Source organism: Solanum pennellii, chromosome 7 (genome assembly GCF_001406875.1).
Source record: "Solanum pennellii chromosome 7, SPENNV200".
NCBI classification, from domain to species: domain Eukaryota; kingdom Viridiplantae; phylum Streptophyta; class Magnoliopsida; order Solanales; family Solanaceae; genus Solanum; species Solanum pennellii.
Window position 1 is genome coordinate 21260516 of NC_028643.1, and position 19552 is coordinate 21280067.

Below are 19552 nucleotides of genomic sequence, written 5' to 3' on the forward strand. Positions count from 1 at the left end.
TATATATATATATATATATATATATATATATATGTGGGTAAATCACATAAATGTTATATTATAGAAATATTTATCATCTATGACAACATAATTTTTCTAACTAAGCATAACATATTTTTGGAATTAAGAAAATTGTAGGCAGTTCGCCTTTTTTTCCAGCTCTTTTCTGGTTTTTCCTCTTCCTCCTCTTCTTTTTTTTTTTTAATTCTTTTGCTTCTTCGTCTCTTTCTCTAACAATATTTATCATCCTCCTTATTCTTTTTTTCTCTTTTATTTTTCTTCTTCTTTTTTTGAAATTTTCATTTAAATAACTATCTTCAAATCAATTTTTATCCATATTCCACTATTTTCACTCAAAAACACGAAGAAATAGAGGAACATAATGTCCAAAAAATTGTACAAAATCATGTCTTACGTAAAAAATTCAAGTCTCTAAAATTATTGCAAGAGTTCACCATTGATGGTCATTATAAAGCTTAAATTTGAATTCATTATTTGAATTTTACTAATTTGTGATTAGTTTGGGTAGCCACCAACTACAAATCTCAAAGATACGAGAAGAACCAAGCAACAATTCTGTTGTACGCACACATCAACTAACTCTAGTTGACACTCTTAGGCAACTCTAACCAAGAGTACATCAAAACAATGATGCAAAAAGTCTTGATTAAAGCATAGATAATCCGGCTAACTAACTCTAGTTAATCCGACTCAACCTAAAGACTTAGAAAAGCAACCGATCTACTATCTTTTATAACTTAGGAGTAGATTTACAATATAAAGAACTTAAGACACAAATTTTAAAATACAAAAAAGACGCTTCAGCACGCTATCAGGTTCTTTGTTGAGTATCAGCAGTGTTCTTTCTTGAAGATGACTTTTCTTTGTAAGCTTATGAATTTTTAGAATGCAAAACTTTGTCAGTCAAAACTTGAGTTGTGTTTTTGGATAAGAGCCTAATATAAAATGGACACAAGCCCTTGGAGAAACGTCATTGACGAAAAAGACGTGCACCAACCACATCAGATTTGACAACTTTTAGACATTTGTCTTTTTCATGTACGTAGTCGTTCCTCGACCAGGTCTATTGTTAGCATCCGAAGTTTGTAAAATCATCAGAACTTCATATCAGCTTCAATATAATATTTTTCCCTTTTTGATGATGACAAACCTATTCAACTCCCCCCCCCCTTTCACCAATTTTCATATCAGTATGACTCTTCAAGTAACTGGCATGGCTCCCCTTATTTGATCATTCCTTAAATTTGTTTAATCATTAAAACTCCAAATTATCTCCAAATAACATTTTCCCCCTTTTTAATGATGAAAAAATTATTCAACTCCCCACCCCCTCCCCCTTCACCAATTCCCAGCATGACTCGGGGCCTCTTCAAGTAATTCATAGCTAATTGTTTGCAGTTTTACAAAATTTACAAGATTTTGATGCGTCTAGATACGTTGCGATACATGAGGTAAAAATTAGGTGTAATTTATTCTAGATATATACACTATATTCAAATGGAAAAAAAAAAGAGACACATCTTTCTTTTCAACAAGAGGAGTCACAACTGATTAGAGTGTTACGATGTTTCATTTTTTTGTTACAACCCGAATTTCCGAAAGAATGAAATTCAAAAAGTTATTTGGATGTATCTTGGATACAAAACAAATCTCGTTCGCCTCCCTCCCATATCACTGGCCACTCTCCTATGTATCAGGTATCCAAATACATGTGAATCACATCAGGTACATACATATACATTTGTCTAGCGTTTTTATCTGGAGTATTCACATCTATCTACGATACATTACAAATCTCGCTCGCCTCCCTCCCCTTCTAGTTCGTCTCTCTCCCTATTTTAGTGTATCTGGTAATAGAGTTACATGCATCTAGGCATATCTTTCTCAACTCTTCATTAGTGGTAAGATACGTAATATTTTGAAATTATAGATAATAATACTCCCTCCGCCCACCGAATTTAAGAAAGAGATGAAGACTTTTGAAACTTGTGGTCCAAAATGAATGATAGAGATTTGTGTGGTTATAAATCATTTGATTAAGGGTAAAATATACATTTATATAATTAAAGTGTTAATATATAAATGTGTCATTTTCTTTTGTACGGACTAAAAAAGAAAGGAAGTCACATAAATTGAGATAGATGGAGTAGTCAAAATATGAAGAAGGTTTTGTGTTATGTAAATCTAGAATCGTGGTCAAATAGATTAGTTTTTTCAATCTTTTTAACATTTTCTGTTCCACAATGCTCTTCATCGTAGGGGCACACTTGTGCTATCAACATATTTGGATTAATTCGCGTTCACATCAATGATAGTTTTATGGTGGTACATAGATTTCTGCCGGAGAGCAGTCCACAATGCATAAACTTGTATATGTAACTTCAAATTATGAATTGAATTTACAAGCACTCTCAAAGATGTCAATATAAATAGATAAATAATTTCAGAGGGTAAGTGCCTCCAATAGAATCAAGGTACAATGAGCTATGAAGTACGATATCTGTTGTGGCGATGAGCCTTCAGTTGCATAAACGACAACTTTCTTGCAATTGCCTGCCAAATCATATCAACTGCATCATTAGGTTGGGATGGATATTGGTACTCAAAATGTTTTGTGAACTCCTTCAACCTTTTCCACATTTTGATCCACTGATCCTCCTTGATTCCTCTAAGGAAATTAAGAAGATATCCCTTCCTTACAGCGTATGAAGAACGAATAAAGATGCAAAACTTAGAATAATCGAGAACATCTTCAAATGGTAGCTCAATATCATCACTAATAATTACAGGAATACAATGACTAGAAATAGCATCAAATAAGCGATTGGATGAAGGGGTGTCTCCAACAATATTCAGGCAGAATTTGGAAGAGGCCATTCCACGTCCAGCCTCCCTAACACCATTTGATTTGACGCTTCCAAAAGTGAAGTGTACATCTTTTTCGTTCTTGAGAAGGTTGTATAATACTTGACGGATCGTTCCACCCTGGTATTATATAAGCAAAGAAAAACTATTATTATCTACTTCAGTTCCATAACATGACTACCAAACTCCTTTTTTTTTTCAAGCATAAAAATGATAGAAACAAGGAATTAAAAACAGAATTGCAACTTACACTTTTCCTATAAATTGCCCCCTGGAAATACACTAATATATGACGTTGCTCAAAAGAGGGCGAGTTGTTAGCATCTAATGTCCTGACGATATGTTTGTAAGGCGCAATCACATCCTTTTCAATATTTGCTATTTTTGTTCGGTACCTTCCAAAATCTGCAAGCACAAACATTGCAGAGCTCAACTTCTTTCTTGCAACCAACATGCTATTAGGATGGTGAGCAACAATCACATGATCTACGCCACCATTTATCTTCCACTCATGTCTACTTCTTAAAAACTCTACCACTTTATCCTGTAGTATTCTATTTAAACTGACCTTTCCCTTCCTAGGAGGCCTAGAATGCCTATTGTAACTCAAAGACGAAAAGAATGGGACAAAAACTACATCGGCCTCACTTGAATTCTTCACTCTAATAGCAGTGCATGGTCTTGTAATATTAGACGATAGAAGATCAAGGGTAAGCCAATATTCAACGCTATGTTGTAAATTTAAGGCACCGGGGTATGAGGGTACGTGACCCTGCATATCAACATTAGGCCACATTTCCTTTCCGTTTCCTTTCCAACCTAATAGACCAAAGTGAAATTCAGGGGGTAAGTCATACATATACACCCTAAGAAGAGCTTGTTTAGTGTCAGATATATATCCACGTGAATTGCTAATATAACTGGATGCTTCAAATGATGTTGTATTGTGGCTTTTCGCGTTTTCTTCAGATGATGTAATGTTAAGAGGCGAAAAAGGGATTTTAGATTCTACACATGAGGTTGAGTAAAGAGAAGAATTATTAGTATTCACAACGAATGAATTGTCAGCAAATTGGACAAGGGACAATGAAGAAACAATCAAGACCAAAATCGAAATGGCTATTAGGCAAAATAGAAATCTTGATGCTAGCATACTCTTTTCAATAAAAAAAGACATCTTCTAATCTAAACAGATCCATGGATGTTAAAGAAAGTAATCAGAAATTGTAAACACAACTACTTTCATATGGTTGTTTGACCGATTCTTGAGACAGGTAAAAACAACATTACATATTCCTTAACCTTTCTTTAAATAACTATTATTAATTAATACTTTCTTAATTGTCATAATTTCCTTTTTTTAAGTCATACAGTAAGAATTTTGACTAATATTTCATTATTTATTTTTTCTATTATAAAAAATTGCAATTTTGAATATCTGAATTTTCTTGTCTAAAACATTGAATAAATGTAATATAATTTGACAATGAAAAATTAATCAATTTTGACTTTTGAAAAATGCAATACAACAATTAAAACTAGACCAAGGAAGTACTCTAAACATAATTTGATACTCTATCCAATTGAGTTAATATCCATATTAATCCTCTAAAAATTGCAATTTCTTCCTAAACTTGTGGAGCAGACTAAAAAAAATGTTGCTATTACTTATTAAGACAGTAAAATTTGTAGAAGTGTCCATGCTCTGACTATTGGGGGGAAAACATAGAGAGATAATTATAATATCTTGACTTTTAAGTCTTTATCATCTTAAATTGTGCCAACAAATAAAGAAATAATACTAAGACAACATTGTAAGAACATAGAATAAGTTGAACCCCAATTAAATTGATTCATCATAAAATTTAATAATTTACCTAATGTTGTCATCATCATACAGTTTTTGAATGTATTCAATATTCAAGATCTAAAATTTAAACTTTCAAACACTTGTATTTTATTTATAAAATAGAATTATTTTTTTTTAAAAAAAGTGTTTAACCTTTCGAAATATGCACAGTACAAAAAAAACATAATCAATAACAAAAATATCTTCTAGAAATACATTAAAAATCTTGCATTTAACACAATAACTTAGAGTATTTTATAATGCATTTGTTTATTAAAATCATCACTATCTCATTTCTCATGGATCAACTCCACTCATGTGTCATAGACTTAGAGCAAGCGGTGGGACATGACTCATAGCTACCTATATTCTAAGTCAAACCCTCAGCATCATAACTAAATTTATTTATAATAAAAAAATCCACTTAAAGCATAAAGATATTAAACATTTTATTTTTCAAAATGTTTCAATGCATTCTTTCAGTATCTCTTTGTCCATCTCATCAACTTAACTTTAAGAGACGTGACTCGACAATTTAGTGGTGGTAAATAGACGGAATAAATTAAATTTGGGTGGGTTAAAAATTGATCAATATAAAATGAATAATAATTAAATTCATAAATATTTCATATGGGTAGAAATGGATTAATAATAAATGGATTGGGTAAACTACAAATTTACTCATATTTTCATGTGTAAAGAGTACTTCATTTTAAACTAATGAAACTATCCGTGCTTCGCGGTTACAGCAGAAATTACTATTTATAAAAAAAATATTATAACGAAGTAGTATGAAATATTTATATTCAAGTCAACGACATAAAAGACAATGTAAATCTTTGCCTTCATCTTGAACATGATATCTCTTTTCAAGTGTTTTTTCAATATGCTAAATAGATATTATAGTAACAATGACCAAACTAAGTCATTATTTAATCCAATTTATCAAAATAATATATTTTTATTTTTTTTACAAATCTAGTATAAACGTACTTCATGGTAACGTTTTAGGATATTTTTATTCTAAAATTTTAATGGACAAAAAGCTGACGGGGTTGACGACGTTAATGAATAAACGTGACTGTGGATAACGTTATAGGTATAAAACGTTACTCACAAGTACGTTTATGGAGAATCCAATCACATGCCCCTGCCTCCAATCCTGCAAAAGGTGAAATCAAATCATGTACTGTAAAACGTTACTTTGAGTAACGTTTTACACCTTAAATGTTCTTATGAGTAACGTTTCTTAAGAATCCAATCACAGGTCTTCAAATCCTGCAAATTTAGAATCTAATTCTGCGTATGTAGCTATAAAACGTTACTCATAGTAACGTTTTACCTTAAAAGCGTGACTATTGGTTACAACACTCTGTTGAAGTCATATTCTTCCATTTTTCAAACTGACCAAAGTGACTATAGATAAATGTTGTAATATTTTGCATGTCCAACATAATTCAGCAAAACTTTAACTTGTGTAGCCCATGTTAAAATAATCACAAAACTTCATCAGGTATGAATTAAAAAAGTCAAGTTTATCATATTTTGTTAAATTCTAACTATAACTTTAAAATTGTTTTTCTAATTTATTAATATTATTTAAAAAAATTATCTTATTTTTATGTGTAGGATAAAGATGACGAGCTTTGAATATAATGTGATGGTTGCTTTGTATTGGGGTGGCGAAATAATTACGGATATGAACGGATTTAGGTATACTGAATGTGGTAGAACGATTATTAACATGTCTACCTCAACTAACTATGTTGAATTGGTTGAATTGTTGCATGAGAAAATGGGAACAAATAGTGAAAATATTCATATGGATATTTCTGGAAAATATCCATGTTCAATTCAAGGTAATAATACAAGGTTCATTGAGTTTAAAATTGAGAATGACCAATTTCTGTTACAATTTCTTTTCATACCTCAAAAATTTGCAGATAAGATTGATATAAATGTTTTGGAAATGTATGTAAAGACCAAATCAACATATCAAAATGTTGTATTTCAAGTTAGTGGTCATCATGGTTATCACATGAATTTATTAACTCAAAATTATGGCTTACCACGGCCAATCAACCTAATTTTGTAGAATCGGTTGTTCAACCACCATTCCAACAATTGTTGATGCATGATCATCAATCGTTTGGTGAAGGCTCAAGTAGTCAAATGCATATTTATAATAGTTACAGGGAATATGATGCCAGGTAAACAACAAATCTATTTTTACTGAATTTCAGTGTCACAAGTTAATAAGATATTTTTTATTGTCAGCATACACAAATTTTCTCTTATTGATAGAAGAAATAACCTTCTAGAGTATAAATTACTGCTTTTAAAACAAACTTCTATATTTATATTTTTGCTAAAATTTGACTAATATTTTACAGAGACAATGATATCAACATTGATCTATATAATGATGTAAATGCTGAAATTAGTGATGAAAGTTCGGAGGAAGATGAACCTCCAAAAGATGGTGATGAAAGTGAACCTGATGAAAATATCGATGATATTAGAGACTTTTCTCAAAATGGTGTAAATCTTCACAATCATGATCAGGTTGTGTCTCATGAACATACCCTATTTCAGGACATTAGAGAATGAGGAAGACATTTTCATGTCTACATGTGAATCTGAGATAGAATATTGTTCAGTTTGGTCTGAGGAAGCAAAAAAAGATTTGAAAAAAGATTGTTTTTTAGTAGTAAAGAAAAGTTGAAACGGGCTATAACGATTTGGAGTTTGCACAAAAATAAGGAGTTCAAGGTGGTAACATCTACCAAAATTCTATGGGTTGTGAGATGTAAGTTTTCTAATTTATTGGGTTGCTTGTGGTTTCTTCGAGGACAAAAAGTTGGAGATAGCCTTTGGAAGATTGGAAAATATATTGAAAATCATATATGTGAGACTGAAGGGCTTTCTAGCGGCCACGCCAATCTAAATACCAATTTGATTTCATCACTATTTTAAATCAAATTAGAAAAAATCCTAAGTACTTGGTGGTAGATGTCATTTCAAAGATTCACGAAATATTTGGTCATCAAGTGACATACAGAAAAGCGTGGCTTGAACGTCAACGTGCATTTGAATTGGTGTATGGTGACTTTGAGAAATCATTTAGTGACTTACCTAAATTTTTTTGCAGTTTTTCAACACTTTAACCGTGAAACAATTATGGAATGGAAACACCAAGAGTCTATGAGTTCATCGGAGGTAAAAACTTTTAAACTTGTATTTTTGGGCTTTCAAGCCATGCATTGATGGATTCCAAACATTTTGCCCAGTTATTTCAGTAGATGAAACACATATTTATGGAAAATATGAGAATAAATTATTAATTGTTGTTGAAATTGATGGAAATGATAACATTCTCCCTTTAGCGTTTGCTATTGTAGACAAAGAGTCAAAAGAGGCATGAAAATGGTTTTTTAGAAATTTGAGTGCACATGTCATAAAAAGTAAACAAGATGTATGTGTTATATCTGATAGGGCAAAAGGAATCTTGACTAGTTTGCAGGAGTTGCAGCGATTTCAAGAGCCTCGAGCCTTCCATCGATTTTGCATAAGACATCTGAAGAGCAACTTTCAATCTAAATTTCCAAAAAAGTACCTCAGCAGATTGATGTGGAGGGCTGCTTCAGCCCATCAAGTGAGGAAGTTTGAGTCCTTGATGTGGCAAATTAAAGAAGAAAATCTCGAAGCACATGAATACCTCATGGAAATTCCCTTGGACAAATGGACTGTTAGTCATGATGATGGAAAACAATGGGGAGTGTTGACAACAAATCTTTCAGAGTCGTTCAATGGAGTGTTGGAAAAAGCACGAGGTTTGCCTGTCACTGTTATGGTTACACTTTCATTGGAGAAAACTATTGAACGGTATGCACGTAGGTTTCAAAAAGCACACCAACTTGCAGAACAAAATAAATTATGGACTGAGAGGTTCAAAATAAAGTGGGAGAAGAATTATGAAAGTTCAAAAAGGCACTTTGTTTTTTATTGAAATATACCCACAGGGGTATATGAGGTTAGATCTATACAGGTTGATGGTACCGATGGTAACCCTCATTGTGTTTCACTGAATAAAAGTGATTATGGAAAGTGGGTTAATTTGCAATTTCCATGTTCACATGTCATGAAGGTAACTGATAGAATGGGAGGGCTAGATAGAAATTTTGTTAGCGAGCATTTCATAATAGAGAATTATGTTGCAACATATTCTGGGTCATTCTCACCAGTTGGTCATGAGGCATATTGGACATTACCAAGTTTTGCTATGAGAAGTAATAAATTCTATCGTCGTCCTAATTGGCCAAGGACAACTAGAATACATAATAAAATGGATGTAAATAATCATTATGTACCTCATCTCTTCTATAATAGGCTTGTACATTAATCCTACCAGCCTCGTGCACATATGTCAAACACTTTTCTCCTTCATTCCGGACCATTGCACGAAATATGTATAAATCCTTCATTGATGGCTGATCACCAAGTGCTTTTGCTCTATCAACCATGGAATGAATATGACGCACCTACGCAACAATCATTTTTTTCTTACAAACATTTTCCATTCTTTTTTCTAACAAATGTTCAAACAAAAATCAGTCTGAAACACTTATAATATTTTTTAAGAAAAAACATAGATAACAATTTTCCAAGTCACAGTTTTCGAGAAGAAGTAATATTATCCTCAAAAGATAAATAACAAACACACCAAATCTAATACATACCATTGTTTCATATGCCGTTGAATTTGGAACATAACCTTATTATTGTTGAGGGCGCTGAGTAGGATTACCGATAACAAGACGAGTAATGCATCTAAATCAAATAAGGTAAGGGTCGTCATATCGAAGTGGTTCACAATTGACCGGAGCATCACAAATATATTTAAGTCGTTGGTTCCAAAGAGGCAACCATTGAGCATGCTCCAACTTCCAATTTGTATTTGGTCTACCCCTACGATCATGGTGAAAATGTGTGGCATCAAATAGAAATGGAGTCGGTATTGTTTGTTTTAATCCAAATTGCCTCATAACTCGATCAAGAAAGTGAACCTCGACGATATCCTAACAAAAAATTGGTGCTCTTACACACCATATGTCTCGTCCAATTTGACAATAATCAGGAAGACTCTCAATCAAGTCATCCAAATAAGGTTCCCAAATAAACTACATAAAGAAAAATAAATGAGTTTCAACTACAATATATACATAATTTTTTTAAAAGAAAAATGGTATACCATCATACCTGATCCTCTGTCATGGAATCAAGTGCATCCCTAAAAACTTCCAACACATGTTTAGTGGTTTCAGTCCAACTAAAATGTGCAAACCATCGTGTAGCACATGGACCCCTAGGTAAACAAGCAAGAAAATTATTTTTGATGTCCCTTTGTGCTATTACCTGAGGTCTGAGGACAGTAACTCTCTCCCATGCCCAAATCTCAACATTATATATAAATATATAATTATGAGATTATAAACTAGAAGAAATATTTATAAAGGAATTGATGTAGTTATTAAGTATACCTGAAGTAGTGGTAGAAATTCAGCTACCTCGTTTTGGTTACTCTATGAGGCCTTACAAAAAAAGCGAGTACAAGCACACTAAGGTCGCACTACCCCAACTATAAGAGCTAACTACATTGATATCCTCGAGCATAGGAAGATACATAAGTTTTAAATAGTTGTCAGATGTATATGCCATCATCATACCAGCAATCGTCCAAAACATGTAACATCTAGCAATTTGATCGATCATATTAAATAGTTGTCAGATGTATCTGCCATCACCATACCAGCAATCATCCAAAACATGTAACATCTAGCCATTTGATCGATCATATCTTGTGTTGCCAAGTCAGGTAACTGTAGTTGCTCGAGCATATGCGCACTAAGTGCAGTTACCTTGAGGCTGCTACGCTTAAAGTCTTGAGGACGTGGAATAAAACCTAACAATCTTTCACAAATATTTTGTCAGTCCCCTATGGTCCTTATCGACTCATCACCAAGTATCGGATCACCGTTCACAGGTAAGCCATACAACACCTCTACATCTTGCAAGGTGATTGTCGCCTCACCCATCCTAAAGTGAAATGTATGAGTCTCAGGACGCCATCTCTCTACTAGTGAAGTGATCAAGCTACGATCAATAGAAGGTCGATTTGATCTATAAACACCATATAATCCTGATAATTCAATCATTTCTAAGATTCGTGGATAAGTGACATATTTCTTTACGAGGTCCCAAAATTTTCCATCACACCTCCTCGTATTTAAAATCATGTTAACACTTCCATCCCATATATCTCGTGACCTATGGGTAAGTTGTTGAGTTAATACCGATGGTTCAAGTGGACCGGGATTCAATTGGTATGCACTATAACCAGTCATATACGTATCTATTAAACTGAAAAATTCATATGAAAGTAAATTAAATATTAATGTTAGTCCCAAAAATCAAAATAATGTACTGTCACTTAATGTTTCATCAGAAATTTGGAAAATGAATTCAATTTTAGTAGAGGCGCATTGCACGTCAATCTGTTATAGTCTTCCCTTCCATTTTCATGCGAACATTTTTTCATTGTTTCTCTTTGCATCAACAAGATGCATGAATTCAAAAAAAAAAAAAACAGAACATACATATTAGAATTTCTTGAGTGATTATTCTATATAACCAAAACGATATAAATACGAGAAGATCAAAATTCTAAAATTCAAGCATTTCATCTACTAATTTGTAAGGATTAAAAAAAAACCTCAAGTCTCTAACACATAAAAATTAACTTGAATCCAAGCTTTCAAGAAGATACATAGTCGTAATTTATCCTGAAATTTGATATAACAAGAAATCCCCAAAATTGATTTGGAAATACTACAATTACCGTTTATCCAGCATATGAGGTTTTCACCCATTCATTGTCTTTCTGTTCTTTCACGCCTCCACTTTGACCACAAACTATCGTCGGGAATGGAGTTATGGGTTTCAGTCGCCGTTGCCAAATTTTTGTTTACAATGAAATGGGTTATGGGTTTCAATCGCCGCTGCCAAGTTTTTGTTTACACTAAAATGGGTGAAAGGATTTAGAAGACAGCCAAAGATAATGGAAAACTAAAGTTAAAGAAAATAAAAAACGACGTCATCTGGTGAAAGGGGTGGGCCGTGTCACATTTAATCTAAAATCGTTACTGCCAGTAACGTATATTAACTAAACGGCGTTAATATTTTTTAAAATTAAATAAAGCCTAAAACGTTACCATAAAGTACGTTTATACTATTTTTATAAAAAAAAAGTAAAAACATATTAGTTAGGTGAATTGATTTTTAAAATAGCTCATTTTGGTCAAAAATTTAGATATTATATGCAAATGGTAGACCAAACAATTTAGAGTGCATAAATGGCTATGTAAATGAAATAAGAGGTCATATTTGAAATAACAATGTATAAAGTTGAAAACAATATATCCATAAAGTACGTTTATACTATTTTTATAAAAAAAAAGTAAAAACATATCAGTTAGGTGAATTGATTTTTAAAATAGCTCATTTTGGTCAAAAATTCAGATATTATATGCAAATGGTAGACCAAACAATTTAGAGTGCATAAATGGCTAAGTAAATGAAATAAGAGGTCATATTTGAAATAACAATTTATGTATTAAGTTGAAAACAATATATTTTGTTTAAGTTTCATCTATAATTTGAGTACTTGATCATTTATGAAAGGGAACTTTCGTATATAGTCACTCAATAATAACTTAATTACATTTTATAGTTATAGTTTGCTAATTACAATTCATAGCTACATGTTATAAGGAGAAAAGTGACGAGCGAGATAGGCGAGCGAGAAAAGCCGGAGAATGGAGAGAGGCTAATTGTACTTGTATATATGTCATATAATTGTGTGTGTGTGTGTGTGTGTATATATATATATATATATATATATAATTTGTATTTCTATATGTATAAAAGAGGACAAAGGACATACTTAAAACTAAAATTAAGTCGCGAGCCATAATTCATTCAAACTATAGCTATATTAGCTAATTAATTAGTATATGTTTGCTTTTCTGCTTAATTTTTAGCTAATTAATTAGTATATGTTGCTTTTCTGCTTAATTTTTCCTTTATGAAAATTACTTTTGCTATTTTAAAAAGTTTTTGAACCTGTACGTTCAGTCTTTATTATCACATTTCTTTACTACATCAAAGAATTTTTTTTAAAATAATAAAAATAAAACAAACATGAGTTATCAATAATATTTAAGAGCAGAAGTTATAATGAAGATAAGAGACATGAGTTATTATAACTTTAACATATAATTTTTTAGGACATTAAATACATTAATCGTTATGCATTTATTTTATTTGTAAGAATAAATATATTTACCAAGAAATATAAGGGGTAAAATCATAAAAATATGAAAAAAGATAAATAACTTGATTGCATAAGATACATGCATAATACATAAATATGATCCTTAACTTGGCTTCAGTTGACAACTATGACCTCCAACATTAACTGTGCACAAGTAGACACTTAAATATATATGTATAAAATTGAATAAGTATACACATAAGTGTATAGTTGTGTCTGCTTGTGCACACCCAAAGTTAAAGGTTATAGTTGTCCGCTGACACCAATTCAAGGGTCATGTTTATGTATTATGCCTAAGATACGTGTTACCATCTCAAAGACCATAATTAAATAATATATAAACATAGATATTCATAATTATGTACCTAATACATATAAAAATAACCTATATTACTATATTCACAAAGTAATAAAAATGAGGGAAAAAAACATCTAAATACTGTAACGACCTGTTTAGTCGTTTTGAGCAGCAGATTTTATTTCTGGAAAAACTGGCTGAGTCGACGGATCCCACGACGGACTGTTATGGGCACGACGGACCGTCGTGGGGGTCTCGTTCCAAAACACTTAGAATTCTGAAATTTGGGTACTGAAATCGACTCTCTGAACTTCGTAACGGAATGGCAGGACGGACCGTCGTGGGCACGACGGACCGTCACAGACTCTTCAAGGAAATTGAGTCTCTGAACTTTGTGACGGAAGCAGCAGGACGGACCGTCGCAGGCACGACGGGCCGTCACAGGCTGCGTAATCCCAGGCTGGGTCGGATTTCTGTTAAGTAATTTAAGGGGCGTTTTGGACTATTCCTGCTTTAATTATAAAGTTAGAGGGTTAATGTTAATAAGTCTAATTACTTGGGGGTTAAAAGAGGTAACCTTGAGTTAATTAGTGGGATATTATTGCAACCTTTATACTTAATTATATGCTAATTAGGGTAAAAGAAAGAGGGTTTGAATAAGAAAAAGAAAAAGAACAGAAAGAGAGGGAGAACGAGTAGAGAGAGAGAGAAACGAAGAGGACAACAAGAATTTGGGGAATTTGCTTGCTTGATCACGAATCTTCGGTGGAGGTAGGTTATGGTTTATGCTATTCGTAGTAAACTCTTAATAGCGAATGATATGTATTGGGTAGTATTGTAAACCCTTCTATATGCTTAATTGTATGCTTGTATGAATGTGATTATATAATTGTGATAAAATAAGCATGATGAAGCTATTGAATCCTAAATCTTGAAAAACCCTAATCTACTTTGTTAATGAGATTGATGATGCCTTGGTATAAAAGAAGGCTTGATGAACTAAAGTGAAGAGATTGGGGGAGCGGGTGTCACGAACCGACACGTAGAATTAGGGGAGCGGGTGTCACGAACCGACACGTAGAATTAGGGGATCGGGTGTCACGAACCGACACGTAGAATTAGGGGATCGGGTGTCACGAACCGACACGTAGAATTAGGGGATCGGGTGTCACGAACCGACACGTAGAATTAGGGGATCGGGTGTCACGAACCGACACGTAGAATTAGGGGATCGGGTGTCACGAACCGACACGTAGAATTAGGGGATCGGGTGTCACGAACCGACACGTAGAATTAGGGGATCGGGTGTCACGAACCGACACGTAGAATTAGGGGATCGGGTGTCACGAACCGACACGTAGAATTAGGGGATCGGGTGTCACGAACCGACACGTAGAATTAGGGGATCGGGTGTCACGAACCGACACGTAGAATTAGGGGATCGGGTGTCACGAACCGACACGTAGAATTAGGGGATCGGGTGTCACGAACCGACACGTAGAATTAGGGGATCGGGTGTCACGAACCGACACGTAGAATTAGGGGATCGGGTGTCACGAACCGACACGTAGAATTAGGGGATCGGGTGTCACGAACCGACACGTAGAATTAGGGGATCGGGTGTCACGAACCGACACGTAGAATTAGGGGATCGGGTGTCACGAACCGACACGTAGAATTAGGGGATCGGGTGTCACGAACCGACACGTAGAATTAGGGGATCGGGTGTCACGAACCGACACGTAGAATTAGGGGATCGGGTGTCACGAACCGACACGTAGAATTAGGGGATCGGGTGTCACGAACCGACACGTAGAATTAGGGGATCGGGTGTCACGAACCGACACGTAGAATTAGGGGATCGGGTGTCACGAACCGACACGTAGAATTAGGGGATCGGGTGTCACGAACCGACACGTAGAATTAGGGGATCGGGTGTCACGAACCGACACGTAGAATTAGGGGATCGGGTGTCACGAACCGACACGTAGAATTAGGGGATCGGGTGTCACGAACCGACACGTAGAATTAGGGGATCGGGTGTCACGAACCGACACGTAGAATTAGGGGATCGGGTGTCACGAACCGACACGTAGAATTAGGGGATCGGAGTGTCACGTTCCGACACCAGGATAGTAGATGGATCGGAGTGTCACGTTCCGACACCAGGATTAGTAAAGAGAATGAATCTTGAAATATGTTAATATACTCAATCTAAAGAACTTGTTTCCCAAAAAGAGTATGATGTGGAGGCTTGAGTCCTCATAGATGTGTTTGGTGATGTTATAAATGATTCTTATACTTGTTGCTATCACCTGTTAAGAATATTAGTTGATTTTATGTTATTATCTGAAATATATTGCTTTCTATTTTGAGTTGGCCGATGATACCTACTCAGTACTCGTGTTTTGTACTGACCCCTACTTGTAATTGTTTTTCTTTGTTATTTGTGGAGTGCAGCAAACGTGCCATCGTCTTCAACTCAACCGCAACTCTAGCCAGTCTTCATCAAGCCAGATTTCAGGGTGAGCTATTGCTTCTAGCTTGGACTGGATCTTCCTCTTCATGTCTTGATGCCTTGAGATTCCGGCATGGACTAGCTTTTTACTTATTTTAGTTTCTTAGATACTCTTAGATTAGTAATTTGAGGATAGATGTTCTTGTGGTGATGACTTCCAGGTTTTGGGAATAAATAGTATTGAGTTTTTATAAGTTATTTAATCGATTTTCATTAATGAGTTTTAAGTCTTCCGCATTATATTTTGTTATTTATGGTTGAAATGTTGGGGTTTAGATTGGTTGGTTCGCTCACATAGTAGGATAAGTGTGGGTGCCAGTCGCGGCCCGTTTTGGGTCGTGACAAACTTGGTATCAGAGCATTAGGTTCGTTGGTCTCATCACACAAGAACGAGTCTAGTAGAGTCTTAAGGAACGGTAGGGGGACGCCTTTACTTTTCTTTGAGAGGCTATAGGACTTTAGGAAAATTCCATTCTTTCTTTCTTTCGTGCTATTACTTGGATCCAATTGGTATCTAGGTGATACAAATTGGTATCTGACCATCTTCACTCTATTTCGCAGATGGTTAGAACTAGAGCAACGACTACGTCAACACCAGCACCGGCGGGACAGGGTGCGTCTGAGCCAGCCACTGGGGCTGTAGCTCGAGGAAGAGCAGCGGCAAGAGGCCGTGGTAGAGGTCGTGGGAGGACGTCCTCTAGGGGAAGAGGACAAGCACCTGCCCCATCTAGTACTAGGGCGGTGACTCCTCCACCGACTGAGGAAGTAGTAAGAGAGGGTGAGGAAGGGGAAACTGAGCAAGTGCAGAATGAGGAACTACCACCCCAACCTACCCCAGAGATGATTAATCAGGTTCTTGCTTATCTTAGTGGGTTATCTGATCAAGGTCAAACACCTCCAGTGTTTTCTACACCAGCACCTCAGGTTCCGGAAGTACAACAGGCAACTGCTGCGGCTCCCCGCATGGATGTTTCATTGGAAATAGGCACGTTTCCTCGTTTGACTACAGGGCCTATAATGACAAGCGATCAGCATGAACTTTTCAGTAAGTTCTTGAAATTGAAACCTCCAGTCTTCAAGGGTGCTGAATCTGAGGATGCTTACGATTTTCTGGTTGACTGTCATGAGCTACTACACAAAATGGGTATAGTAGAACGGTTTGGTGTTGAGTTCGTGACTTATCAGTTTCAAGGGAACGCCAAAATGTGGTGGCGGTCACATGTTGAGTGTCAACCAACAGAGGCACCACCTATGACTTGGGCCTCATTCTCTAGCTTGTTTATGGAGAAGTATATCCCCCGGACTTTGAGGGATAGGAAAAGGGATGAGTTCTTGAGCCTAGAGCAGGGTAGGATGTCGGTCAATGCATATGAGGCTAAGTTTCGTGCACTATCTAGGTATGCCACTCAGCTTTGCTTCAGTTCACAAGAGCGGATTCGCCGTTTTGTGAAAGGGTTGAGGTCAGATTTGCGGATTTCAGCCTTACAGGTAGCGGCTACAGCGAAATCCTTCCAAGAAGTGGTAGATTTCGTGATAGAGGTGGAAGGAGTGAAGCCAGACGAATTCACTACGGCATCGACATCAAAGAGGTTTCGAAAGGGAGGTGAGTTTAATGGTTCTTACTCTAGAGGACAGGGTTCCGGAGGTTACTCAGTTCGACCCGTTCAGTCTTCACTACAGACTGTAGTTGGGGGTCCACCTCAGACCGGTCAACATTTCTCTGAGAGACCTATGCTTGAATCCAGAGAGTGTTATGGATGTGGGGAGACTAGACATATTAGGAGGAATTGTCCAAAACAGAGTTATAGACCCCCAATAGCTAGAGGCAGAGGTGGTCATGGTAGAGGCCGTTATTCTGGAGGACGTGGTGGCCGAGGTAATGGTGGTCACCAAAACGGCCGGGGTGATGGGCAAACTGGAGCCACTACAACACAACATGGTAGGGGCAACGGACAAACAAACGAAAGGGCCCATTGTTATGCTTTCCCTGGGAGATCGGAGGCGGAGACATCTGATGCTGTCATCACAGGTAATCTTCTGGTTTGTGATTGCATGGCTTCTGTATTGTTTGATCCGGGATCCACATTTTCTTATGTATCTTCCTCATTTGCTAATGGTCTTAATTTACGTTGTGAATTACTTGACATGCCTATTCGTGTTTCTACTCCGGTGGGTGAGTCTGTGGTAGTTGAAAAGGTATATAGGTCTTGTTTGGTGAACTTTGTGGGGAGCAACACTTATGTAGATTTGGTTATCTTAGAAATGGTTGATTTTGATGTAATTCTGGGTATGACTTGGCTTTCTCCGCAATTTGCGATCTTGGATTGTAATGCTAAAACAGTGACGTTAGCCAAGCCTGGGACAGATCCGTTAGTGTGGGAGGGTGACTACACTTCCAATCCGGTGCGTATCATCTCCTTTCTTCGTGCTAAGAAAATGGTTAGTAAAGGGTGTTTAGCTCTCTTGGCACATCTCAAGGATGATACTACCCAAGTACTTTCGATTGAGTCGGTTTCGGTGGTCCGTGAGTTTCTGGATGTGTTCCCTGCAGATCTTCCTGGTATGCCACCAGATAGGGATATTGACTTCTGTATTGATCTTGAACCGGGTACTCGCCCCATTTCTATACCCCCTTATAGAATGGCTCCTGCGGAGTTAAGAGAGTTAAAAGCCCAACTTCAAGAGTTGTTGAGCAAAGGCTTCATTAGACCAAGTGCATCTCCTTGGGGTGCTCCGGTTTTGTTTGTGAAGAAGAAGGATGGGAGTTTTCGGATGTGCATAGACTACCGGCAGTTGAACAAGGTAACCATAAAGAACAGGTATCCTCTTCCTCGCATTGATGACTTGTTCGATCAGTTACAAGGTGCTTGTGTCTTCTCTAAGATTGACTTGAGATCCGGTTATCATCAACTGAAAATACGGGCAACGGATGTGCCAAAGACTGCTTTTAGAACCAGGTATGGGCATTACGAATTTGTAGTGATGTCTTTTGGTCTTACGAATGCCCCTGCTGCGTTCATGAGCTTGATGAACGGGATTTTTAAGCCATATTTGGATCTCTTTGTGATCGTATTTATTGATGATATACTAATATACTCTAAAAGTAAGGAGGAACATGAGGAGCATTTGAGAATGGTATTGGAAATGTTGAGGGAGAAAAAGCTTTATGCCAAGTTCTCTAAGTGTGAGTTTTGGCTAGATGCAGTGTCCTTCTTGGGGCATGTGGTTTCTAAGGATGGGGTGATGGTGGATCCTTCTAAGATCGAAGTAGTGAAGAATTGGGTAAGACCTACTAATGTGTCAGAAATAAGAAGCTTTGTTGGTTTAGCCAGTTACTACCGTCGATTTGTCAAGGGATTCTCTTCTATTGCTTCCCAATTGACGAACTTGACTAAGAAGAATGTTCCATTTGTATGGTCGGATGAATGTGAGGAAAGCTTTCAGAAACTCAAGACCTTGCTGACTACCGCACCTATCCTTACCTTGCCAGTAGAGGGTAAGAACTTCATTGTGTATTGTGATGCATCCTATTCTGGTTTGGGTGCAGTGCTAATGCAAGAGAAGAACGTAATTGCGTATGCTTCGAGGCAATTAAAGGTGCATGAACGT

At 36.1% G+C, this 19552-nt stretch overlaps 1 protein-coding gene across 1 annotated transcript; it reads right to left on the reverse strand.

Annotated features, from left to right (window-relative positions):
- Positions 1-2462: 2462 nt before the first annotated feature.
- On the reverse strand, positions 2463-4141 carry LOC107024908 (probable arabinosyltransferase ARAD1). Its single transcript, XM_015225833.2, has 2 exons — positions 3137-4141; positions 2463-3006 (listed from the first exon to the last, which is right to left on the reverse strand). Exons 1-2 carry the CDS (start codon positions 4061-4063, stop codon positions 2506-2508), a joined length of 1428 nt encoding a protein of 475 aa, XP_015081319.1. The 5' UTR covers positions 4064-4141; the 3' UTR covers positions 2463-2505.
- Positions 4142-19552: the final 15411 nt, after the last annotated feature.

Excerpts from the sequence above, each read along its gene's own strand:
- LOC107024908 (XM_015225833.2), bottom strand. The coding sequence starts at position 4,063 with ATGTCTTTTTTTATTGAAAAGAGTATGCTAGCATCAAGATTTCTATTT. Across the intron at positions 3,007-3,136 it reads GGGCAATTTATAGGAAAAGT|GGTGGAACGATCCGTCAAGT; the intron begins GTAAGTTGCAAT and ends ATATAATACCAG.